This window comes from Urocitellus parryii, chromosome 7 (assembly GCF_045843805.1).
Source record: "Urocitellus parryii isolate mUroPar1 chromosome 7, mUroPar1.hap1, whole genome shotgun sequence".
NCBI classification, from domain to species: domain Eukaryota; kingdom Metazoa; phylum Chordata; class Mammalia; order Rodentia; family Sciuridae; genus Urocitellus; species Urocitellus parryii.
In genome coordinates, this window is record NC_135537.1 from 166,154,278 (window position 1) to 166,180,502 (window position 26,225).

Sequence of the window (26,225 nt, forward strand, 5' to 3'; positions counted from 1 at the left end):
TGAGCTCTACCTGCCTACCCCAGCTACTTGGCACTCAGCTCCTGCAATCATCTTACACTGCCATTCCTCACTCTGTGATTTTGACTAGTGGAATAAACTCCCAGAAGTCAGAGACTATTTATCATGCACTGTTATACTGTATCCCTAGCAAGAGGGCTCAGAATTGATTCAGCAGTATGGTGCAAATGATTTGAGAGAACCAACTCCACCAAATTCTGTGAACTTGTGTAAAGTGAGTATGTAAAATAAAATGAAGTACTGCATATGAAAAATGAAGAGGAAGGACTACATATCTCTGATATTCCCTTCAATGCTGACCTTCTAGAAGTGCATGTACGGCTTTTCATGATGATAATACTGAAAAGTGGCCCAAAGGAGTAGTAACAGTTTTTCCCATAGCTCAGAACATTTTCAAAGAGAAACTAAAGTATATGTACATTATAATTACAGAAAGGGTCTTTGATTTTGCTTCCATGCTGATACAAAGGACATTGAGATGGACAAGTTGATACAAAGGACAAACTTGTACTGGAAGCCCACCAAATGAATTTCATTCATTGTCCACCTATCCATTTTTTAAAATAGCACTGTCTGGAAACAAATCAAATATTCATCTAATGATGAATGATCCAATGATGAGTGAAAACCCAGGAAATTAGTATACATATGATCTCATTCATGTAAAATAATAAACAGGAAAAGAGAGAACCAAAAAGAAAATGTTAACAGTGGCAAGGGTAAAGAAGTCATGGGTATATTTTAATTTCTTGACCAGATTTTACTGTATTTTCCACTTTCCTATAATAAACACCTATTAAATATACACGTGTTTTTAAAACGATAGGCTGGAGGTCTAGCTCATTGATAGGGCAATGCCTGGCATCCATGAAGCCCTGGGTTCTATCCCCATTGCCACCATTACAAAAAAAAAAAAAAAAGAAAAAAAAAAAACCACCATCTTAGGGTTGTTTTTTTTTTGGGGGGGGGTGGTTACAGGGATTAACTTAGGGGCACTTAACCACCGAGCCACATCCCCAGCCACCTTAACACTCCCACCCCCCCGCCCCCAGTTTTTTAGAGACAAAGTCTCACTGAGTTGCTTAGGGCTTTGTTAAGTTGCTGAGGCTGGCTTTGAACTTGCGATCCTCTTGCCTCAGCCTCCCGAAGTCACTGGGATTACAGGCATGTATCACTGGGCCTGGCTAAACTTAAAAAATAAGTTTTGCTTGTTTTTTCAAAGGAACAAAGTCATCCACCCTGAGAATGAGTTGGTGTGACTGGTGAGTACAGAAATGGTGGTCCCCCACTACCTCTCTGTTGTGAGACCTCTCATAGGGCCTGTATCTTCAGCCCTGAAAATAGGGTAACAACTCCCTATGAAAGAATTACTTCATTGACACACATAAGACTATCAATACATGGTTCCTATTGGAATTGGAGGTAACTGGTGAGGCAACAGAAATGGAAAAGCTGGGGAACCCCTTAGGTAGGGAAGCTGACCTCAGAGATCTGGTGTCAATGCTCTGGACACCCATAGACTCATGCAACTGGGTCTGGCAGTGGAGGCTTGTACAGTCTAATTTGGGTTCTCAATTAGACCTATCAAATTTATATGTGCTTAGTTACAGCTGGAAAAACAGAAGCTCTAACAGAGATTCCACCTTTAAGAAGGAAGTCTGAAATTGCTTTGCAGGCATGGATAATTCCTACTTTGTAAACTCTGCCTCACTTCCCAGTTGCTTTTGTTTTTCTTTTGTTAGAAACTATTAAACCTAAAGAAAACGATAGGTCAAAAAGAGTCGCAAATATGACAATAATAGGTGATGAACTGTTTCCTCTCCAACAGGGTACTGTGATATGAAGCCAGTCTGAGCCATTCAGCAGGAAATGCACACATGACTCTGGGGAAGCTGGCGAGACACAGTGCCAGCCAGAGCTTACCAAAAGTGTCAGCATAGATCTTGGCAAAGGAGCCCAACGTGAAGCAGATGCTGTACTGGGAGCTGGAGAAGCAGACATTGCCCAGGAGCGGGGAAAGGATCAGGTTCTCATCAGTGGAATACATGCTGAAAAAGAGAACGTGGTGAGCCAGTGCCAGGCTGTGCAGCAGCCCGGATGCACTGCCAAGGGGGAAGGGCAGGAACTCTGTGTCACAGCCACTCTCCAGCCCTGAGGAGGGGCTTGCATAAGACTCTTAGTTTGCCAACAGCCTGGTCCAAGAAAGTGACATGATGGAGTTGTTCCCTAACTCCCAGTAACAAGCTGACTTCCCGAGCTGGGAACATTCTGCAGAATCTTAGAAAAGCTAACCACATAGGACAGACAAGGGGAAACCTGGAGGACAGAGACAAAGACCTTGGAACACAAGAAATGAATATAATGTGATCAGAGAGGAACACATTTGAGAGCATTCCCAATTTCATGAATACAAACAGACTTACGTACAAGTACCACTCATGAAAAGAAAGAAAAAAAGCAACTTTGCTCCCCAAATTTACTGTCTTCGTTTTTCTTTGTTCAGCTTTGTTTTAAAAGTTTATGATAAAATTTTATTTTTTACTTATTTATTTATATTTTGCTGTGTTGAAGACTGAACGCAGGGAATTGTGTATGTCAGGTAAGCATTCTATAGCTGAACTATATTCCCCCATTCATTTATTTTTTTAAATTGTAGATCTAACCCAGGATATACTTTACCACTGAGCTAAATCCCCAGCCCTTTTTAGTTTTGAGATAGAGCTCATTAAATTGCTAAGGCTGGCCTTGAACTTGCAATCCTATTGTCTCATCCTCCCAAGTCTCCAGAATTTCAAGCGTGCACCACCATGCCCTGTACAACTTTCAATCTTAAAAGTCATGCAGAAGGCCAGGCATGGTGGTGCACACCTATAATCCCAAGCAGCTTGGGAGGCTGAGGCAGGAGGATAATGAGTTCAAAGCCAGATTCAGCAAAAGCGAGGCACTAAGCAACTCAGTGAGACCCTATCTCTAAATGAAACACAAAATAGGGCTGGGGGTGTGGCTCAGTGGTCAAGTGTCCCTGAGTTCAATCTCTAGTACCCCCACCCCCCGGAAAAAAAGTCATGCAGAAGCCATAATAACCACCTCAAGCCCATTTGCATTTATAAGAAAACCAGTGTATACATGAATCAATCCCACAATTTTAGCCTTACTGGTACAGAATTTTCTAATTTAGAAATAAAAGTATCAGCTTACAATAGTTCTCTACTTGCTTCCACCTACCATGAAGTTATACTCTCAAGAAGCAACTGCTTTTGACTTTTTAAAAACTGCTCATAGGGTTGGCATACAGCTCACTGTTAGAACGTTTGCCTAGCATTCAAGATCCTGAGTTTGGGGCTGGGGATGTGGCTCAAGCGGTAGCGTGCTCGCCTGGCATGCGTGCGGCCCGGGTTCAATCCTCAGCACCACATACCAACAAAGATGTTGTGTCCGCCGAGAACTAAAAAATAAATATTATTATTATTATTTTTTTTTAAATATTTATTTTTTTAGTTCTCGGCGGACACAACATCTTTGTTGGTATGTGGTGCTGAGAATCGAACCCGGGCCGCACACATGCCAGGCGAGCGCGCTACCGCTGAGCCACATCCCCAGCCCCAAAAAATAAATATTAAAAAAAAAAAAAAAAAAAAAAGATCAAACCATGTCTGGAGACATGGTTTGTTTATCCAGTGCTCCCAGGCTGGGCTTTGTAGCACATGCTGATAATCTTAGCAACTCAGGAGGTTGAGGTAGCAGGAGGATTGCAAGTTCAAGGCCAGCCTCATCACCTTTGTGAATCCTGTCTCAAAACAAAGAATAAAAAGGGCTAGGGGCTGGGGCTGCAGCTCTATGGCAGAGCACTTGCCCAACATGAGTGAGGCACTGGATCTGATCCCTAGCACCACATAAAAAAATAAATAAAATAAAGGCATGCTGTCCATCTATAACTACTAATAAGGGTCCCCGGCTTCAATCCCTAGGACCAAAATGAAACAAAATAAAGGAAAGAAAAAAGTATCAAAATGCCACTTAGATACTGTATACTATCCCATCACTCATACTCATTAAAGTGAGCCCTAAATCCACCGTGTTGAGAAGCAAGTATATCCACAGAAATACAGTTCCTTAATTTACTTAGTCTATGTTAATAAAATAGCAGCCAAAATTATTCAGCACTCAGTTGGCATAAGTAAGCTCTGTGTTTAGAATACTATACCAAATATCTATTTCATTTGTTGTTACATTTCGATAGGCAAATATTATTACTTTTTTTTTATAGAAGCAAAAACTAAGCTTAAATAATCTGTCCAATTCACAGTTATCTCGTGAAGATGAGACTGTTTCTAGAGCCCAAGGTACTGACCCCAATATTACCTGTTTAAATTGGACAACTAGTTAAGACACAGGGCTAATGAGACAAGGCTATGGAGTCAATCGCTGTAGGGTCCTGAAAGATGCCTTGAATTCTGCCCAACTAGCTCATCAACACATGCCAAGAAATAAATTATGAGTTACTCCCAGAGGTATTCCTGGGTAAAATTAAGATTTATAAAAACCAGAGTCTCCAAGGACAGGAAATCCACTCCCTTATTAATCCACTGATTTCATCCACTACCTTATTAATCCATTGACTTCATCCACAATGTGGCGCAGCTTATAGTAAGCATCAGTTGGAGGCAGCTTCAGCTCCAGGATCAGTCTGTCAATCTTGTTGATACACACGGTGACTGCCAGCCTCTCCTGCACTGCATGCTTGATCAGCCGCTCAGTGTTCAGCATCACCTAACAAACACAGGGTTCAGAAGGTGTTGATAAGAACAAAGAGGGCAGAAAAGCCTAGAGCCGAGTCAGAGAGGGTACCAAACTTTCAAAACAAGAAGTACAAGAGAATAAAGGGCAGGGGAAAGATTGCCAGGAAGGATGCACTTTCCTAAAGGCAGATGTAGGAACTCTAAGAGTGCACTCTGTAGATCTGAGAAATATATGAATAAACACATTGAGGATGCTGGGAGCCAGGATTCTCAGCACAAAGAAACCAGGAAGGACAGGAAGACCCATGGTGCTAGAATAGAATGTGGGTATTAGGATGAATGAGTATCAATACACATGTACAGAAATAATTAAAGACAGATGTAGGTGTATGTTATCTACCAGTGCTCAATGAAAGGGACAGGAAGTGATGTATCCCAAGAACAACAAGCACACCTGGAACTTTGCTTCTAAATATTATTTCCTACTCTAAGAAGTCAGAGCTCATCTGGCATGGTGGGACATGCCTACAATCCCAGCTGCTTAGGAGGCTTAGCAAGAAGGATTGTAAATTAGAGGGCAATTTGGGTAAATTAGTGGAACAATTTTTCAAAAAAATAAAAAGGGCTTGGGGTGTAGCACACTGGTAGAGTGCTTGGTTAGCAAGTAAAAGACCCTGGGTTCAAATCCCAACATCACACACACAAAAAAGAAGCGCAAGTTCCTTGATGAACTGGATAATTCCAGGATCTCAGGAAAAGTATAAGATGAGTCTAGAACATACATCTTTTTGTGCCAGAGAGTAAGGAAGTGCTCAAAAATAGATGCATGAGGGCTGGGGATGTGGCTCAAGCGGTAGCGCGCTTGCCTGGCATGCATGCAGCCCGGGTTCGATCCTCAGCACCACATACAAACAAAGATGTTGTGTCCGCCAAAAAAAACTAAAAAATAAATATTTAAAAAATTCTCTCTCCCTCTCTCTCTGTCTCTCACTCTCTCTTAAAAAAAAAAAAAATAGATGCATGGGTCATAAGCATGAAACAGCCAGCTTGAAGGAATTCTTACTAGCCAAATTTGGGACAACTACAGCATCAGTATATATATACTAATAACATCAAGGAATTATAACCCACTGAATAAAATAAAAACCCATATATCCATACTGATAATAAATAAGCAAATTTGGGGGAGGGTTCTTCCTTACAACACAATTCTAACCAATAAATACAGAAGAAATAAAAGAGAAAAAAAATCACCATTTGAAATAATTATAGAAATAAAAGCCAAGAATTATCAATGCACGATAAAATAATCAGGGAAAGGTTGATAACAAATAGAATACACAAAGTATCTCCCCATAAATTATTTATTACAAAGGAGGAAATATTCACTTTACACTAGAGAAACCTGACCAACCTACTTTAACCAAGTGATCAAAATTAACATCATCAGTTATAGGATAAGGTAACATCATCTACTTCCTGATGTGATGGACTCATAAGAACATAACTATGCAGTACTCTTGCCCAAAGTAACTTGAAACTAATCATGAGGAAAGAAACATTAAGTAAACCCAAATTGAGAGATAATTCTACAAAATAAATGCCCTATTCCCTTGAAAAATAATGCCAATGTCATAGGAGACAAAGGAAAGCTAAAGAACAGTTTCAATTAAAAGGAACTAAACACATAAATGAGATGCACCATTCTGTATTAGGGGATAAAATTCAAGGACATTACTGGGCCAATTTGTGAAATTGAATAAGGTCTACAAAAATATCAGTTATGAGAGTGTTGTATCAATGTCAATTTCCAGGTTATGGTTACTGTAAGTGAATGTACTTATCCTTATAAAATAAATTCTGCCAACTACTTGGGAGGCTGAGGCAGTAAAATCTCAAGTTCAAGGCCAGCCTGAGCAACTTAGCAAGACTGTGCTTCAAAACAAAATAAAAAGCTCTGAAGTTGTAGCTCAGTGGTAGGACGTTTGCCTAGCATCCATGAGGCCCTAGATTCAATCCCCAGCCCCACAAAAAAATAAGAACCAAGAAACAAAAAAATCATACAACAACAAACAAAAAAGAAATCATGAAATACTTTACCGTTATTTATTTTTTTGGTACAGAGATTTAACCCAGGGGTTATTTACTACTAAGCTACAGGGTCTCACTACATTGCTTAGGACCTAAATTGCTGAGACCAGACTTGAACTTGCAATCCTCCTGTCTCAGCCTCTGCAGTAGCTGGGATTACAGGCTTTTGCCACAGTGTCCAGCTAATATTGTACTTTTAAATGGTTCAAAGGGCCTGGGAGTATAGCTCAAGTGGTAGAGGACTTGCCTAGAAGGCATGAGATCCTGGGTTTGGCCCTCACCACCACACACTAGAAAATTAAAAATAAATAAATAAAATAAACGGTATAAAGGGAAAATATATATACATGTGTGTTTATCTGTGTTCAGAGAGAGAATTCCAGAGCAAATAAAAATAAAGGTGAGTTCCTTGTACTACTCAGGCAACTTCTCACTAACTTTGAAATTATTTCACAGTCAAAATTAAGTCAACTTTAAAAACTCACTCACAAAAAGAATGGTCAAAATTTCTTCCTCTGCTGGCTATCTCACCACTGACAATATAAACGCAGGTTAGTCAAGGTACCGAATCTTTCAATTTAGAAATATAAAAGACACCCTGGCCTTTTAACTCCAATCTCAGAAAAACCTATTAACTTTTAAAAATCCCTTTATATGAATATGCTTTCCTCCCTTCCTTTAATTTACATCTGTCATTATCTTTGTATTTCTTGAATGACAATGGGTCTTATCACTTTGAGCTTCACTGAGCAAAGAGACCCATCTTGATAATTAATTTTGAACTTCATTTGCTGAACTAATTTTAGAGCAAATCTAAGCCTTAATCCCAGACTTTCATGTTTGCTGGCTCCCAGCACACCTAATGCTCTGGGCACTGTGTGGGGGCAAACAGGAGAGCAGAGCCTGACTCACCCCCTCAGCAGCATCGATGAAAAGCACCACTCCATCTGAGATGCGCAAGCCAGCTGTGACCTCATCAGAAAAATTCACATGTCCTGAAAAGCAAATATTAAGTAAGTCACCAAATGGTGAGTGAGGAGGCACAATTAACTTGTTGTGTGATCTAAGGAACACTTTGAAGCTTATAAACTCACAAACATCTGCTTTCACTTCTTCTCACAACTCCTTGGGCAGTGTACAAATTTCTTCCATTAGTCACATCCTTGGATTCATCATTTATTTATTTGTTTATTTTGCAGTACTGGGGATTGAACCCAGGATCACTGTACCACTGAACTACACTGTAGCCCTTTTTACTTTGAGCAGGGTTTCAGTAAGTTGCTGAGGCTGGTTTCAAACTCGTGATCCTCCTGCCTCAAAACCCCCTACCACCAGATGCTGGAATTATGTAGGTGTGTGCCACTACGCCCAGGCGGATTAATATTTTATACAGGAGGCCCCCATACATAAGAGATAGACAGTTTTACCTAGGAGGGCATAGTGAGCTTACCCTGACATACCAGCTTACTCTGTAAGCAGAGTTCTGTGGGACCTAAGACAATCTGGAGGAGGGAGAAAGGGCAAAGGGATGTGGGGTGCTGCTCAAGAAGTCAGTTTCCTGATAAGATGCTGCTGAGGGGAGAGGTAGTGTTCTGTAGAAGCTGAGGGTATCAGGGCACTAGGTACCTGATAGTGTAATGAAAGCAAATCTACCAAAATGTAAAGTTCTAATTTTTTGTCCTCTTTTTTGCAGTGCTGAGAATTGAACTTAGGGTCTTGCATATGTTAGGTGCCTTAAAGCTATATCCCCAGCCCCAAAAATACTCAGCCCCAAGTCAGTCCTTTCTTCTCTATCTTCTTTTTTGGCAATACCAGGGATGGCAACAAGTCAGTCCTTTCCACAAAAGTAAGGCAAGGTGCACTGCTCCCACAGTTATCTCCATGTCCACTGGTCTCCTTCAAAACACTGAGAGTGCCAGAGGCCAGAGACAAGGTCTAACAAACCTTTACTTCTCCAGGGGCAAGCCTGGGGCCTGATACAGGCTGAAGTGAATAAATACATAAGGTTCCCTAAAATTAAAATATTCTAGAGGAAAGTAAAGACAAGCATAAAGCACAGTGTTTGCTAATTAGTAAGAAGCAAGAAGATTCTGAAAAATGAAAATTACCTCAATAAAGAATGAAAGTGTGAAAGGAAGATAAAAACAAAAATGTGCTACTTCACATTGCTCTGGAAGCAGGAGCATGGAGCCCAAACCAGGACAGGTTTCAACCACAAAGAGTAAGGGAATATTTCACCTGGCGTGTCCATGATATTGAAGAGGTAAGATTTTCCTTTGGTATCTGGCAGGACCACAGTCACAGGAGTGCTCTTGATGCCAACACCTCTCTGAAAGTCACAAGAGACAGTGGTCAAGACCTCTTGCTTTGCTGGAAGGGTAGCAGTATAGCAAATTACAATGATATCTCTCTTTATAGTGGGTATAATTTTTATTTCTAATTCTAACCAAATTGACCTTGAAGATGAAACATATTTTTTGGTACCAGGGATCTAATCCAGGGTGCTTTACCACTGAGCCACATCCCCAATCCTTTTTATTTATTTTTTTTAAAAAAATATTTATTTGTAGGTGTAGATGGACACAACACAATGCCTTTTTTTTTTTTTTTTTTTAATGTGGTGCTGAGGATCGAACCGGCCGGGGTCCCGCCCGTGCTAAGCAAGCGCTCTACCGCTGAGCCACAATCCCAGCCCTCCTTTTTATTTTGAAACAGGGTCTCATTAAGTTGCTGAGGGTCAGGCAAAGTGGCTGAGGCTAGCATTGAACTTGCAATCCTCCTGTCTCAGCCTCGTGAATTGCCTGGGATTATAGGCGTGTGTTGCCATGCCCAGAGAATCTTATCTCTTCATACACTAGAAACAAAGATAACAGCGGACTATTTTAAAACTAAAAAAAAAATAAAATAAAAAGACATAGTAGCACACACCTATAATTCCAGTTTTTCAGGAGGCTGAGGTGGAAAGATCATAAGCTTAAGGCTAGCCTCAGCAACTTTGCAAGACCCTGTCTCAAAATAAAATACAGAAGGCTGGTGATGTACCTCAGAGTAGAATGCTCTGGGGTTCAATCCCCAGTCCCACAAAAAGCAGGAAAAAAAGAAATAATCTGGGGCATATTCGTTTGTTGTTGTTTTGGTTTTTTTTGTTAAAACAAATAAACAAACAAACACAGATACAAGTTTTTATAACACTTATATAATAGGAAATAAATATTTTAAAAAATAGCCCAGTCGAACAAATTTATAAATATATTTAGAAACAAAAATAGCTAACATTAAGGCTGGGGTTATGACTCAGTGATTGAGTGCTTGCCTAACATATGCGAGGCGCTGGGTTCGATCATCAGCACCACATAAACATAAATAAATAAAATAAAGGTATTGTGTCTAACTACAAAAAAAATAATTAAAAAAAAAAAGCTAACATTCACTGATTACTTATCACATTCTACCTCTGTTCCAGGATCCTTTAGTTAACCATATCTATGAACATATAAGTCTTCCAAGTGTTCATTTAGGAAAAAAGGAATAGAAATAGAGGAAAAAGGACACAGAAGAGGTCAGAGGGGAGGGATAAAGATCCAGATGGAAAGATAAAAAGAAGCATAAAGATACATGAACCTGTTCAGAGAGAAGCTACTCCTTGGAAGAGATCATCCTATGGATGGACTCATCATATGGATGTAATTTTAAAAACTATGTTGAGCTTCACAAATCAGACTCACCTCTTAGTATTTGCTTTATTAGGCCAAATTAAATCCAGTCAAGGACAGGAAAGCCCCATCTTGCCCTCCAATTTGCCTCCCTAGTTCTCATCATGGAAGAGCAGCGGGAGAAGAGGTGTTGGTCAGAGCTGAGGGGCAGGTGGGCTATGGACCAAAATGCTGCCATAAAGGCCTCTCTACATTTTCTACAAAACTATTACTGGTGGGTCTGATATGGGTAACCATCTGATTTCCCAAGGTACACTTACCTCTTGCTCTGTGAAGAGGATGTCAGTATAGCATAACTGAAAAAAAAAAAGGTCATTACCATCTGAATTCAGACTCCTCTTCCACATACCAACCATCAATCACTTTTCCTCGCCACCTCCCAGCTAGGGCTTCTGCCCCAGGAGAACAGATGAAAACAGCAGGGTGTCCCCACAGCAATTCCAGACAATGAGACCAGTGCCCACTCAGCTGGAAAATGTTCCTTGATGTGTGGAGTCCTCCCCCCACCCCCCCCCCGCCTTTTGGGAGGGAGTCATTGAGGACCAGGAATGGCTGGACAGCTAAATTTTATCAAATACACTTCTATCTTAAGAGTGGTAAAGGGAGACGCATGCCAGCCTTCAAGGAACCCCACATGTCAAAACAGTCAATCTGGCAGATTGAACATTTATTGCACTGAGACTTGCTGCCACAGTTGGCCTCATTCACAGGCATTTAAATTTACCATGAAAACAACAAGGTCCAATTGTATGATATTTATAGAGCAGGCTATTAATACTATGACAGGAAAGAACAGACTATAAAAGTCAGGATATATCATAACTGAGGAGGGATCCCAAGTGCAGAACAGATCATCTAAAAATACTGCAGGTTAATATTCTCTTTGCCTGAGAAAATTGAAATCATTTTCTTGTAGCCTATTAATAGAGATTACAATTATAAAGCAGTACTCCGTAGGTGTCACTATTTATAAAGAGTGGGAAGGGTGAGGAAGGGGAAGGAGAGACATCTTTCAGTATTTTGAATGATTCATTCTAAACCCTCAATAGAAGTTCTACTTACATCCTGGTCATAACGCTTTCTGATTTCCGGGTGTGTCTGCTCTATTAAACAATCTACAAAACATGTCTAAAAGGGAAGAGAAAGTTATAATCTGCCAAGTGCAAAGGAAAATGAAAATCTACTGTGACCTCCTCCCAGAGCTCCTAACACACCATGTAATTTAGGGATGAGGAGAGGAAGAGAGGAACAAGGAGTATTATTGGACAACAAATGATTAACACAGAAGCCACAGGATTATTTTTAAATGAAAGATGAAATCTTTCCTGGACAGGCATCCCCCAGGAAATGAAAACTTATAAAAATCAAAGTAAGGCTCAATTTCCCTTTTTCTGTCCAGATGTAGACACAAGGCTTAGGCATGCAAGTAGCTTAGGAACAGGTTCCACCTGCTACTCAGAAAAGCTAGAATTTCATAGCAGTTTCATAAAAGGCACATGTTGACCCTGTCTCCCTTCCCCCATCCTGGTCCCCAAGTCAGGATGTCCAGGTTTATGAACTCAAATCTCCACCTCTGTGACTCCGAGGGCTCAAAAGATGAGCAGATACAAAAAGAAATCCTGTTCTAAGCTGAAAGTTCTCCCACCTTGCCATGGTGGAGATGGCCACAAAGGGTCACATTTCTGATGAGCTCCGAGTTATCCATAAGATCTGCCAAGAAACTGAAAGAAGAAAGGAAACAAGAAAAGGGGCGTTGGCATAAGTTTTCAAGTGGAGAATAGTACAAAGGTGTTTCGGGTATTTTTGGCCAAAAACAGCTTTCCAACCAACTGGAGAATTCTCAGACAGAATGTCTACATCTATATAGTTCTGCCTCTGTGAACGAAACAGATTTATCCATGAGATGACACAATCTGGGAATGAAATATCTTGGGGATTTCAACAGTTAAATAATGAGATTAAAAAAAGATAGAGGAAAAAGAAAACCAAATACCTGAACTAACACAGCTCCATGAGAACTGTCCCTTTAAAATGCTTTAGGCTAGGGTTGTGACTGTAGCTCAGTGGTAGAGCACCTGCCTCACATGAGTGAGGCACTGAGTTCAATTCGATCCTCAGCATCACATAAAAATAAACAAATAAAGATATTGTGTCCATCTACAACTAAAAGAATACTAAAGCTTTAGGCTACACTGATAGCCCACTGATGCCAGGAGGACTTAAAATCATTTGAGAAGGGCTGGGGATGTGGCTCAAGCGGTAGCGCGCTCGCCTGGCATGCGTGCAGCCCGGGTTCTATCCTCAGCACCACGTACAAAGATATTGTGTCCGTCAAAAACTAAAAAATAAATATTAAAATTCTCTCTCTCTCTCTCTTTAAAAAAAAAAATAATTTGGGAAGCTTCTTTTGGAATTGCTGCCGGAGCAGTTAACAGAGCATTCAAGAAAACCCGTCATTACTGATATTGAGCCCAGGGGACTTCCATTCTGGTTATAACCAGCACTGTCTTTCATATTTATCACCCATATTACTTATGGCAAGTAGCCTTTGGGATGACTATGGCTTTTTTTTTTTTAATATTTTTTAGTTTTAGGTGAACACAATATTTTATTTTCATGTGGTGCTGAGGATCGAACTCAGTGCCTCATACATGCTAGGCGAGCGTGCTACCACTTGAGCTACATCCCCAGCCCCTGACTATAGCTTTTTATGTGGCTCAAAGATCAGAGATTTTAAAAATCATCACTGACAATGCAAAGGAATATAAAGCAAGTTTTTTTAAACATTTTTAGTTGTTGATGAACATATAATTTCATGTATATATGTATGTATGCATGTATGTGGTGCTAAGGATAGAACCCAGTGCCTCACAAGTACTAGGCAAGTGCTCTACCTCCGAGCCACAACCCCAGTCCTGAAGCAAGTTCTTAAAGCTTCTGAAGGGTTGTTTTTAAAATGTCTGAATGATGACAGGTAAGCTGATTGTTTCAGAAGGTTCTCTACTTTTTTTTAGAAGTATAAGCCCCCCCCCCCCATTTTTTGTGCTTGGGATGAGATTCTATTTAAAAACAAATAAAAAATAGTTTCATTACCTAATAGTGAGTCACAAGCACTTCAATACATGAGGACCTTAGAATTGGATTTTGTCAGTTAAAACGTTTCCAAATACAGTGTGCACACAAAAAGCTAAACCCTTCTATACACACTCCACTGTTTTGTGCCCTCCCTTTCAAAATAAAAAGCATTCAATTGGTCCCAAAATACTAAGCAGTCTTACTGAGTCAAAATTAGCTCTGGTGGCCACAATACTGATAATTATAATACCCCTCTCTGTTTCAAAGGCTGGCTTCCAAGAACAAATTAAAGGTGTGGAGGAAGAGGGAAACAGAGATTTGGATGAGGGCCAAGAGAAAAGTTAAGATTGAGCTTACACATCCCAGTAGCCAAATAAGCTGAGGGAAACTGTGACAAATTATGAAGAAATGCTGCCACAATCCACTAGCTACTTAAACCAAATACAACCTTCTTTCTGTCTCCATGAAAAAACAAACCCACACTGCTTCTACAGAGAAGTTCAAAGATCTTATAACTTACTCCATTTCATATACCGTGACAGGTAATGTCTGCTCCATCAGGGTGAATTTCTTGGTTTTCACTGGCTTAATAATGGGTTCTAAGGGGGAGAGGGAATGAAAAAGGTTATGATGTGCAAGTAGGCATAAACCATAGAAATACAGACCCCTATTTCATGGGACTGAGCTTTCAGAATGTATGATATAGAACATCAATTTATTTTATTCTTAAGAATCACTCATGTTGAGAACATTCTGGAAATGCTGTTTGGCATGTGACAGTGAAGGATCTCAAATTGTGAACTGAAGAGTTTGCACTCTATTTGGTGGGAGGAAGGGGAGAAAGGTATAGATTAAGGTTAATGTCTGTTCAAAATCTCTCCTTACAGATATAAATGCAATTACTTTCCAAAACTTATAAGAGGTGGACAAATAAGCACTGTGAAGATTAGTAAAAGGGGTTGGGACTACTTAGATAGAAGAACTTATCAGACCACAGGGAGAACTTAATAATGGCCTTTAAGCATCTGAATAGGAATTAGACAAAAAAATAAAGCTTATATGCTTAGTAATCAGCCAAAAGTTTTGATGACTATTCAGTGTTAATTGAATCTTAATCCAGAAACAGTACCTGAAAGTAGTAAAGAAAAACTGATCAGTTCATTCACTGAACTTTAAAATCTGTTGAAGGTTACAAAATGAAATGTTCATGTTTGGATGTCCCCCTCACATCCAGCGCCCTCTGCTGTACCTGTGAGAGGCTGGGTGTCCTCTTCCTGAACGATGGTCTCCACCTCAGGACCATACACCTCCTCCGCAGTGGGGTAATACTTCTTATCCTCATGCAACACCACCTCCATCCCAGGGTGATCATCGTCATGCTCTCCTATATCATCGTCATCCTCGTCATCATCCATCTGAAAGAGAGGAAAGGAGGATATATTGAACAGGCACATCTTTTCCTGCTCAATGACTGACTACAGTTGGGGATGGAGCTCAGAGGTAGACCTCTTGCCTAGCATGTGTGAGGCCCTGGATTTGATGTACAACACTATGAAACAAAAACAAAAACTGACTGCATCACATAAATAAAGGTACTGACTTCACATGCTGGTCATCTTTTTATTTCAAGTTCTTTGCCAGTGGGGAGGGTTCCACTCCTGCAAGATCTTTCACAAAGAGAACACTATAAGCCAAGGTTATGCCCAGCTCTCGTGTTTCAAAATTGCCCTTTCCTGAATGTGGGCCAATGGCCACAAGTGGATTGAGATTAGGGAAAAAAAAAAATGGCTCATCACAGCATACCTTTTTAAACAAACAAACAAAACCAAAAACTCCACTTTCTCCAGCAAAAACCAGGAGGAGGGGTAGGGTTGTAGCTCAGTGGTTGAGTGCTGGCCTCACATGCATGAGGCACTGGGTTCAATCCTCAGCACTACATAAAAAATAACTAAATAGGACTGGGGTTGTGGCTCAGTAGTAGAACACTTGCCTAGCATGTGTGAGGCACTAGGTTTGATTCTCAGCACCACATATAAATAAATAAAATAAAGATCCATCAACAACAACAAAATAATTTATTTATTTTATTTATTTATTTATTTATTTTATTGGTTGTTCACAACATTACAAAGCTCTTGACATATCATATTTCATACATTAGATTGAAGTGGGTTATGAACTCCCAATTTTACCCCAAATGCAGATTGCAGAATCACGTCGGTTACACATTCACAATTTTACATAATGCCCAATTAGTGATTGTTGTATTCTGCTACCTTTCCTATCCCCTACTATCCCCCCTCCCCTCCCCTCCCATCTTCTCTCTCTACCCCATCTACTGTAATTCATTTCTCTCCTTGTTTATTTTCCCATTCCCCTCTCAACCTCTTATATGTAATTTTGTATAGCAATGAGGGTCTCCCTTCATTTCCATGCAATTTCCCTTTTCTCTCCCTTTCCCTCCCATCTCATGTCTCTGTTTAATGTTAATCTTTTCTTCCTGCTCTTCCTCCCTCTCTGTTCATAGTTGCTCTCATTATATCAAAGAAGACATTTGGTATTTGTTTTTTAGGGATTGACTAGCTTCGCTAAGCATAATCTGCTCTAGTGCCATCCATTTCCCTGCAAATTCTATGATTTTGTCATTTTTTATTGCTGCATAGTACTCCATTGTGTATAGATGCCACATTTTTTTTATCCATTCATCTATTGAAGGGCATCTGGGTTGGTTCCACAGTCTAGCTATTGTGAATTGTGCTGCTATGAACATCGATGTGGCAGCATCCCTGTAGCATGCTCTTTTAAGGTCTTCAGGGAATAGTCCGAGAAGGGCAATAGCAGGGTCAAATGGTGGTTCCATTCCCAGCTTTCCCAGGAATCTCCAAACTGCTTTCCAAATTGGCCGCACCAATTTGCAGTCCCACCAGCAATGTACAAGAGTACCCTTTTCTCCACATCCTCGCCAGCACTTGTTGTTGTTTGACTTCATAGTGGCTGCCAATCTTACTGGAGTGAGATGGTATCTTAGGGTGGTTTTGATTTGCATTTCTCTGACTGCTAGAGATGGTGAGCATTTTTTCATGTACTTGTTGACTGATTGTATATCCTCCTCTGAGAAGTGTCTGTTCAGGTCCTTGGCCCATTTGTTGATTGGGTTATTTGTTATCTTATTGTCTAATTTTTTGAGTTCTTTAACAACAAAATAATTTAAAAATTAATTAATTAATTAGATAAAGATATTGTGTCCATCTACAACTTAAAAAATATTAAAACCCAAACCAAAGCAAACCAAAACAAAACAAAAAACCAGGAGGAGCTAGATAAAGAAATTGAGAACAAGTCCACACCTTTAAATTTTTCACTCAGATTTTTTTTGGGGGTAATATTTATTGAGTTGTAGATGAACACACAGTATCTCTATTTATATTTATGTGGTGCTGAGGATCGAATCCAGTGCCTCACACATGCGAGGCAAGCACTTTACAAATGAGCTACAGCCCCATTCCCTACAGATTTATTTATTTTTTATTTGTTTGTTTGTTTGTTTACGGGATTAGGGATTTGAGATTGACCCGGGACTTAGCACATGCTACACAAGTGCTCTACCACCAAGTGACATCTCCCAAACTTTTATTTTAAGATAGTCTAAGTTATTCAGGCTATTCTCAAACTTGCAATCCTCTTGCCTCAGCCTCCTGAGACAGAATTATTTCTGAAAAGTGGGCTGGAGATATAGCTCAGTTGTTAGAGTGCTTGCCTTGCATGCACAAGACCCTGGGTTCAATCCCCAGCCCTCCAAAAAAAAAGAATTAGTTCTGAAAAATAAGTTGGTAATAGGTACAGTGGTTCATGCCTATAATTCCAGCAACTCAGGAGGCTGAGGCAGGAGGATTCCAAGTTCAAGGCCAGCCTCAGCAACTTACAAAGGCCCTCAAGCAAGCTAGTGAGACCCAGTTTCAAAATAAGGACTGGGGATGAGCTCAGTGGTAAAACATCCCCAGGTTCAATCCGAAATACCTAAAAGAAATAAATTGGTGGGCTGGAGTTGTAGCTCAGTGGTAGAATGCCTGCCTAGCACATGTGAGGTTCGAACCTCAGCACCAAATAAAAACATAAAATAAAGGTATCATGTCCATCTACAATAAAAGTATTTTTTTTTAAATAAATAAGTTGGTTACAGGTAATAACAAGTATATGAAAACCCTCATATACTGCTAGTGGAAAATGGTGCAGCTGCTTTGGTAAACAGCTTGGTAGTTCCTCAAAATCTTAAACACAGAGTTAACTATGGCCCAATATATTTTACTCTTAAGTACATACCCAAGACAAATGAAGACTTATAGATACACAAAAATTTCTACATGGATACTCACAGCAGCAAATAGCCATAAAATAGAAGCAACCCAAATGTTGATCAACTGATGAATGGATAAAAGAAATCTGTTGCTTTCATACTATATATATTTTTTTCAATACTGGCGATTGAACTCTAACACTGAGCTACAACTCCAATCCTTTTTATTTTTAGACAGAGTCTCACTAAGTTGCTGAGGTTGGCTTCAAACTTACTGATCCTTCTGCCTCAGCCTCCTAAGTAGCTGGGATTACAGGCATGCACCACCATGCCTTGCTACAAGAGACTATTATTTGGCAATGAAAGAAAATAAAATACTCATACATGCCATAAATGTGCTCTACATCAGTTTCTTTTTATTTTGCTGGGATTACAGGCATGCACCACTATGCCTGTCTTCTCTTTTGAAGAATTCAATTTTTTTTTTGCCAATACTAGGGATTGAACCCAGAGCCTTGTATATGCAAGGCAAATATTCTACCATTGAGCTATAACCCCAACCCATTTCTTTTTTTTTTTTTTAGACAGGGTCTCAAAACTCAAACTTGTGATCTTCCTGTCAGCCTCCTGAGTTAACTAGATAAAGTTGTGTGACACTGTGTCTGGCCGCTTTTTTTTTTTTCCTAATGTTTATTTTTTAGTTGTAAGTGGACACAATACCTTTATTTTATTTTTATGTGGTGCTGAGGATCGAACCCAGTGTCTCACGCATGCTAGGCGAGCGCTCTAAATCTAAGCCACAACCCTAGCCCCTGGCCATTCTAACTTTACTGCTTCTTGGACAGCAGTTTTCAATCAGGGCAATACTGCACCTTCTTTGGAACATTTGACAATGTCTAAAGACATTTTTTGGTTGGTATGACTGGATGTACATGTGGGATTTGGAAGGGAGAGGCCAGGGATGCTGCTAAACAGCCTTCAATGCATTCAGTCCCCATGAATAAAATAACCGGGCCCCAAGGAGTAGTCCCAATGTCAATGGTGCTGAGGTTTAAAAACCCTTCCCTAGGGGTTTTGAGCAAAGAAGGGTTTTGCTCTGATTTTTACTTCAAAAGAAACCATCTGGGGGCTGAGGCATGTAGCTCAATGAATCCTCACTACAGTAAAAAAGAACCACTCTAGTCCCTATCCTGAGAATATACTAGAAAGAAGGCGATTAGTTAGAGGTTACTGCAGTAATTTAGGAGAGATGATTGTGGTAGTGGCTTTGACCACATCAACTGTGAAATTAAATTTGCTGGTTTATTTTTTTAGTACCAGAGATTGAACCCTCGGGTGCTCTACCACTGACCTCTACCACTCAGTCCATTTAATTTATTTTGAGACAGGGTCTCACTAAGCTGCCCAGGCTGGCCTCAAACTGAAAAATGTTTTCTATTTTTTTTTCCTTTAGTTGTAGTTGTACACAATACCTTTATTTTATTTATTTATTTTTATGTGGCACTGAGAATTGAACCCAGGGCCTCGCATATGCTAGGCAAGTGCTCTACCGCTGAGCCACAACCCCAGCCCCCCAAAAATGTTTTCTAATGAATAAAAATAGATGTGATAAAAAAGAGAAGAGGCGAGGCCTGAACAACTGGAGATGATATTGTATTTAGTACGCTGAGGAAATCTGTAAGAGCAGATTGGGGGCAGAAGCTCAGAAGATAAGTTTTAGATATGCTAAGTTTGAGATTCTCTTATAGTTTAAGTTGAGAAGCCAAGTTGGAAATTGGATATATAAACCTAAGGTTCAAGAGAAAGATGCAGTTTGGAAATATCAATCTGAGAGTTCTCAGTGCACAGAAGCTACCTGATAAGACTTGATGAGATCACCAGGACAGTGAGTGTATGCAGAGAACAGGAAATATCCTACTGACATGTGGAGGTCAAGGACATGAAGAAGAATAAGTAGCAAAGACATAAGAAACAGCTAGTGAGGTACAAACCCAGAGGATTCTCTGGAAGCCAATGGAAGAGAGTATTTAAGGAGGAGGGAATGGCTGGCTGAATCAGATGCTTCAGGCTTGTCAAATAAGAAGACTAGAAACTGACCTTTGAATCTGTCAGGATAGAGATCACTGGTAACCTCAATAAGAGTAGTTTCTGAGGAGTCAGAGAAGCAAAAGGAAGGAAGTGGGCTTGAGAGAAAATGGAAAGATAAATCAATTTAAAGACAGCCAGTACCAAGAACTCTTTTTTTTTTTTTTTGAACTCAGGGGCACTCAACCACTGAGCCACATCCCCAGCCCTATTTTGTATTTTATTTAGAGACAGGGTCTCACTGATTTGCTAAGTGCCTCACTGTTGCTGAGGCTGGCTTTGAACTCGCAATCCTCCTGCCTCAGCCTACAGAGCCATTGGGATTATAGGCGTGTGCCACCCCGCCCAGCCTCAACAACTCTTTTGAGGGCTGCAGTTGTGGCTCAGTGGTGGAGTGCTTGCCTAGCATGTGGGAGGCCCTGGATTTCATCCTCAGCACCATATAAAATAAAATAAAATAAAAGTATTGTGTCCACCTACAACTAAAATGATAAATTAAAAAAAAAAAAGAATTCTTTTGAAATGTGCTGTATTGGAAGGCAGAAAAATAGAGAGGTAACTGAAGGGGGTTATAGAGTCAAGGGAGGATTTTAGGATAAAATGACATGACTGTATACTGATAGGAATTATCCAGTAGAGAAGGAAAACTGATGATGCTGGAGAGGCAGGGGAGAATTGCTGAGTGAAGGTCTTGAGTGATGAGAAGGGACAGGTCTAGTTTCTAGTAGACAGAAACATAAATGAATCATCCACAAGAAAGGCAGGCAGGCATTCTTTATGGGTACAGACCAGGGAGGTAGGTAGATATAATGGTGGGTTCTTGTTTTCCTTCACACAAATTCTACATGCCAACCTCTTTCTTAAAAAGAACAAAAAACCCTCCAGTGGTGAGCTGACTGGCTACCTCCTACCACCTGCACACTCTACTTCTACTCAAGTAGCCTGAGATTACCCTAGCTCTTTTGGCAGCCGAACATATCCTACTGATAATAACTCCAAAATAGCAGTCAAGCCAGTTTTCTCCTGTTCCATGCTGCTGAATGTATTATAAATCTAACTGCAGGATTTTATGTAATAATTTCTGACTGCCTGTAATCATTTCTACCTGAGATCTTGACAGCAGCTCAAACTTAACAAGTCTAAAATAAAACTAAACAAGCATCCTTTTATCATTTCCTTTTGTCTGTTAATAACCAGTTTTCCTCTAGACACTCCAGTTTCACTCATTCTCTCTTCTTGCATGCAAACAATGGCCCAACTCCACAACTTCATGCGCTTGCTGAGACTATTGTGATGAATTCCTGGCTAATCTCCAGTCCTCCCAACTCTCCTTTCAGTAAAGAAAGGTCTTTTAGTAGCTTTTTCATTACTATGATCAAAAAGACCTGGCAAAAACAATAGGAGGAGAAAAAGTTTATTTGGGGGCTCATGGTTTCAGAAGTTTCAGTCTATAGAGGGCTGATTCCATTCCTCAGGGTCTGAGATAAGGTAGAACATCATGGTGGAATGGTGCCAGAGGAAAGCAGTTGAGAACACTGCACCAGGATATGAGAGCTCTGCTCAACAAGGACAAAATCCCTACCCCCAAAGATAAGCCCTGCAGGGACTCACCTCCTCCAGCCACACCCTACCTGCTTAGAGTTACCACCAGTTAATTCCTATCAGGGGATTAATGTACTGATTAGGTTAGGAGTCCCAAAACCCAATCATTTCACCTCTAACCTCTCATGCATTGCTCATGTCATGAGCTTCGGGGGGACACTTAATATCTAAATTATAATAAAAGGGTCCAGCATTTTGCTTGAACCATGTCATCTCTCACTTTCAGTTCTCCATTCAAATCCTTCAACCTCTGGCCTCATGTCCTCTGCTTCATTTCCACAGCTGCCCTTCAGGAACCGTGCTATGGTGATGTGGAGAAGTAGTCCTGCCTTTATATACTACCTACCCCTGGGCCCCAGCTCACTGAACTCCTCTCTAGAACGGACACCCTTCTTTCCTATTTACATTATTAAAATCTTACGTATCTCTTTACAATTCTATACCACAATAAAATTTTTTTAACATTTATTTTTTAGTTGTAGTTGGACATAATATCTTTATTTTATTTATTTATTTTTATGTGGTGCTGAGGATTGAACCCAAGGCCCCACATATGCTAGGCGAGCACTCTACCGCTGAGCCACAACCCCAGCCCCCACACACAATAAAAAATTTAAAAATAATTCGATGCATCTCATGCGGATTAGGCTATAGACCTTAATTCTGCTGGAAGAGTACAGACTTGCTCAGCCATTCTGAATAGTAATCTGACAGTATTTAGTATCAAAATATTACCTAAGTAGAAACATTTCTTTTTTTTTCCTTTGGTGGTACTGGGGATTGAATTCAGGACATCAAGAATGCTTGACAAGCACTCTACCACTGAGCTACATCCCCAGCCCCTAGAAACACATTTAATTTGTATAATTCCAAAATCAGCAACTCTGTTCAAAGGAATATAACACTCCTCAAAATTTTCACATCATGCATTAAGGGACACAACTAAGAAAGGTCACTGCAGTGTTATCTGTAGTGAGGAAAGGCTTGGTCCAGGTAACCTGGGTGTCCATCACTGAGAGAATGATGCACACGAGGAAGAACTGAGTAGATGTCACAGACCAAATGTACTCACAGAAACGAATGGATCCTAAAATGCACTAGTCATCACAATCATCATTTCTACATTTTTTTCTCTATATTTTTATTAATAGCTTTAGTGAGATAAGACCCACTTTCTACATGCAATTCACTCCTTCACTCCTTTTTTTTTTTTTTTTTCCTTCTTATGCTGGGGTTTCAACCTAGGGCCCTGTGCATGCAAGGCAGACACTATACTACTCCATATCTTCAGCCCACAATCCATCCATTTCAAGTGCATCATTCAATGGGTTTTGGTGTCTTTACAGAATTGTGCAACCATATCTACAATCAATTTTAGATCACTTTAATTAGCCCAAAAAAAGAAATTCCATACTCTTAAGTTATCACCTCCCAATTCCATCCCCAACCCAGACTACCACTAATTGTTCACTTTCCATCTCTACAGACACCTATCCATTCTTTGGCTCCAGTATGAAAGTTATTTCTTTAGATATCTTTCTTGGTCATCCCAGTCAGAAATTATTTCTCACATACTATTACTACAGCATGAAGTTAATATAACTTAAACAGCATACTCCTCTTCCCCTGCTTTGTATTATAAATATTTTTGTATTTTTATCTCCCCCAGTTAGTAGAAGGTTTCCTGTGGGCAGGGGCAGTATCTCTGCTCTCTCTGCATCATGATTTCTTGAACATAGTAAACAGCTTCATAAATATTTAACAAATGAATTTATTGAGCTTTAGTCTGGAATTCAGGTTTATTGGGATCACTTTGAATTCAAATATATTAGCTTATGTCCCAAATAAGTTTTATAAACTTCCATTTTGTATCTTCACCCAAGTCATTAATGATAAGGTTGAAAAAGACAAATCAAGCACAGATGCCTAAAACATGTCACAAGAGCTCTGGTGGCAATACTTTCTGGGTTCCATTGTTCAATCAGCTGCAGCATTCCCTAATTGTACTCTGACATAGCCAAAATCTTTTCACAAGGACAGCATGAGCCACAGTGCTTAATTTGGAAAAGGGGTAAAATGGAATGAGGACAGAAAACTTTTCTCTCTGCAGGGATTGAATGAGAATGTATTCATGAATTACTTATTATTATGGATGCATATCACACTATCACACTTACTAATCTAAAATGTGGCACGTTATCTCCATCTTTAAAAATCGGAATGAGCTGTATAATTTACTTTTTGGTACATCAGTCACTCCCTACAGTTTAAAGATGACCACAGTGAGCTTATCTCTGCAAGGTCTTCCCTACACCTCAGCCAAAATATAAATCACCTGGCCCTACAGATCTGAACACACATCTAAGGTTGCAAAACGTTCTCCTTTCACGTCACATCACCTATATGGCTTCAACTTTTCTTTTTCTTCCAGTTTATTCTATCCTTTTTTAGTTTGATGAATATTTTTCCAAATTGAAAAGATAGATGGAGCCAGAATATCTGTTCTACTTTCTTGCTGTCCCATGACTATCACAGCTCTCTAAGCACTGCTAATCCAGACTAATTCACTGTTAACAACAGGCCTTTCTACCTCTAGATTACGTTCTGAATAATTGTAAAACAAAAAAGCCACCTTAGGTGGGCTGGGGTCATAGCTTAGTGGTAGAATGCTCGCCTCGCACATGTGAGGCACTGGGCTCGATCCTCAGCACCACATAAAAAAATTATATAAATAAAGATATTATGTCACAACATCTACACACACAAAAAGCCACCTTAGGTGTCTTTTGCAAGCCTCAGATCATATGGACTACATTTTCCACAGCCTTCCTCAAGGGGAATCAAAGAAGTCTATACTCTCCCTTTTATTGTTTTTGTGCATTTTTACAAACCTAAGCTTGAAGGGCTGGGATCGTGGCTCAGTGGTAGAGTGCTTACTTTGTGCATGTGAGACCCTGGGTTCGATCCTCAGCACCACATAAAAATAAATAAGTGAAATACAACCATATATATATATTTTAAACCTAAGCTTGTAAATTATATTGTTATATTGTGTGCATGTACGAATATGTAACAAATCCCATCATTAAATACAACTATAATGCATCAATTAAAAAATATGGGGGAGGCTGTGTGTGGTGGTGCATGCCTATAATCCCAGCAGCTTGGGAGGCGGAGGTAGGAGGATGGTAAGTTCAATGCCAGCCTCAGCAACTTGGCAAGGCCCTAAGCAATTCACTGAGACCCTGTCTCTAAATAAAATACAAAAACAGGCTGGGGATGTGGCTCAGTGGTTGAGTGTCCCAAGGTTCAATCTCCAGTACCAAAAACAAAAAATAAAAAATATGCGGGGGGGGGGGGGGGGGGGGAGACCTGAGCTTGTGAGGGAGGTCCCAGTATAGACGTTCTTAGAAAAGCTGATTACCTTTTCTTTTTTTTCAAATTTTTTAAAATCTTTTTTAAAGAGAGACAGAGAATTTATTTATTTATTTTTTTTAGCTTTCGGAGGACACAACATCTTTGTTTGCATGTGGTGCTGAGGATCGAACCCGGGCCGCACGCATGCCAGGTGAGCGCGCTACCGCTTGAGCCACATGCCCAGCCCAGAAAAGCTGATTACCTTTTCTAAACTGGAATTATACATGATTGTCAAAAGATACTTCAGGCAAATGGAAGAAGAGCTACTTTCAGATGAACGAGAGCTCAGAATATAAACCACCTCATCGGGCTGGGGTTGTGGCTCCTAGTAGAGCGCTCGTCCAGCACGCGTAAGGCCCCAGGTTCGATCCTCAACACCACATAAAAATAAATAAATAAAATAAAGGTATTAAAAAAAAAAAAAAAAACACCTCATCAGTGAAACTGTCTTATATTCCCTTTTGGATCTTTAGTAGCTGAGTTTTTGTGGGGCAGTATAAGTCAGGCTGTAAAAAAGGCAATGTTAAGAGATATACACAGGGCATTATGGAAATACAGAGGATTCAGAACTTTACTGATCTTTTTAAAAGAGAGATGATAAAAAGCAATATGTTTGTTGTACCTCATCAAGATCTTTGGTCTCTCTGCCCAATTCATCATCATCTTCATCAGAATCAAGTTCTGGTCCAATATAATTTCCAAATTCATCATACAAGTCAGTATCCATGATGCTAAAATTCAAAGAGAGAAGAGTTAGATTCTGGAAAGATAATCAAAGACTCCATGGCAAACACTTGTATTTCGACTTTTAAGGTTGGTCAGATATCTCTCATGCCCCTTTTCCAGATGTGACTAATGACTGATTAACCTACTGACTAATTCCCTCCAAATCCCAGTACCTTCCCCACCTCTATGCCCTACTCATTGTCCTACTTCCATACTCTCTCCTCCATTTCTTTCTTTTTTTTCCAAATATATTTTTTTAGTTGTAGATGGACACAATACCTTTGTTTATTTTATGTGGTACTGAGGATTGAACCCAGTGCCTCACAGTGTGAGGCAAGTGTTCTACCACACTACTAACATTGTCCTATATAATCACAACACAACCACCATAATTGAAAAATGTATACTAGCACAGAATTACCACCTAATACACATATTCCATTCAAGTTTTACAAATTGTTCCAA

At 39.9% G+C, this 26,225-nt stretch overlaps 1 protein-coding gene across 2 annotated transcripts in view; it reads right to left on the reverse strand.

Moving 5' to 3' along the window:
- Positions 1-26,225, reverse strand: part of Eftud2 (elongation factor Tu GTP binding domain containing 2) — a 42,864-nt gene that overhangs the window by 15,664 nt on the left and 975 nt on the right. For both annotated transcript variants that reach the window (XM_026408243.2, XM_026408244.2), the window contains exons 2-11: positions 25,657-25,765; positions 14,886-15,051; positions 14,157-14,235; positions 12,207-12,282; positions 11,624-11,689; positions 10,822-10,857; positions 9,087-9,177; positions 7,761-7,843; positions 4,622-4,788; positions 1,942-2,066 (exon numbers count right to left, since the gene is read on the reverse strand). In XM_026408243.2, coding sequence (XP_026264028.1) covers positions 1,942-2,066; positions 4,622-4,788; positions 7,761-7,843; positions 9,087-9,177; positions 10,822-10,857; positions 11,624-11,689; positions 12,207-12,282; positions 14,157-14,235; positions 14,886-15,051; positions 25,657-25,761 — 994 coding nt within the window. In that variant the 5' untranslated portion in view covers positions 25,762-25,765. The remainder of the gene's footprint in view (positions 1-1,941; positions 2,067-4,621; positions 4,789-7,760; positions 7,844-9,086; positions 9,178-10,821; positions 10,858-11,623; positions 11,690-12,206; positions 12,283-14,156; positions 14,236-14,885; positions 15,052-25,656; positions 25,766-26,225) is intronic.